At 37.4% G+C, this 543-nt stretch overlaps 1 protein-coding gene across 1 annotated transcript in view; it reads right to left on the bottom strand.

The window, feature by feature from the left end:
• Nucleotides 1-242: 242 nt before the first annotated feature.
• Nucleotides 243-543, bottom strand: part of LOC112139716 (zinc finger MYM-type protein 4-like) — a gene marked incomplete at its 3' end in the record, with an annotated part of 2,625 nt that continues 2,324 nt past the window's right edge. Inside the window, exons 6-7 of the mRNA XM_024262551.2 lie at nucleotides 430-539; nucleotides 243-335 (exon numbers count right to left, since the gene is read on the bottom strand). Coding sequence (XP_024118319.2) covers nucleotides 243-335; nucleotides 430-539 — 203 coding nt within the window. The remainder of the gene's footprint in view (nucleotides 336-429; nucleotides 540-543) is intronic.

The raw sequence follows: 543 nt of genomic DNA, 5'->3' as shown, positions 1-543 counted from the left end.
TTTACAATTTACAAAAATACAAATTACAATTTTCATTAGGGAAACTTTAAAATTCATTAATAAATAAAAATGTTTTGCAAATAAAACAGACAGAAAAAATTACGATTTGTTTAAATAAAAATAAGAAAGTTTTATTTATTTTTTTTCTCTCCTTGAGATCTAGGTCCTCAGTTGCTCTGCAGGTGGTATCCTGGTGAGAGCTCATTTTAAGGATGTGTCTGTCCTTTTGTACATTCACTTACCTTCTTCACGTCTGGCTCATCTTTGACGTCCTGCAGAAATATGGAGGTGGGTAGGTCTCCATTGTAGTCCTCATCAATTTGCTCCTCTTTTATCTTTGGAGAGCGAAGACAAAAACAACCAGAAAAACAAACTTAGCTGATACAGGCTCAGTCTCCGTGTTGTCCTACACGCCACAGTGGTTCTCACCTTGAATCCATGCTTTTTAGGGGAAACGGGATCCATCACAGCATCTTTAGAGTTTAGATTTAGCAGAGGCGGCTTCACTTCTTCCTCGTTGCATGAAGAACTCTTGATGTCTGC

This window comes from Oryzias melastigma, unplaced genomic scaffold, assembly GCF_002922805.2.
Source record: "Oryzias melastigma strain HK-1 unplaced genomic scaffold, ASM292280v2 sc02794, whole genome shotgun sequence".
Classification (NCBI taxonomy): domain Eukaryota; kingdom Metazoa; phylum Chordata; class Actinopteri; order Beloniformes; family Adrianichthyidae; genus Oryzias; species Oryzias melastigma.
The sequence above is the reverse complement of the archived record's forward strand: the minus strand, read 5'-3'. Positions and strand labels throughout refer to the sequence as shown.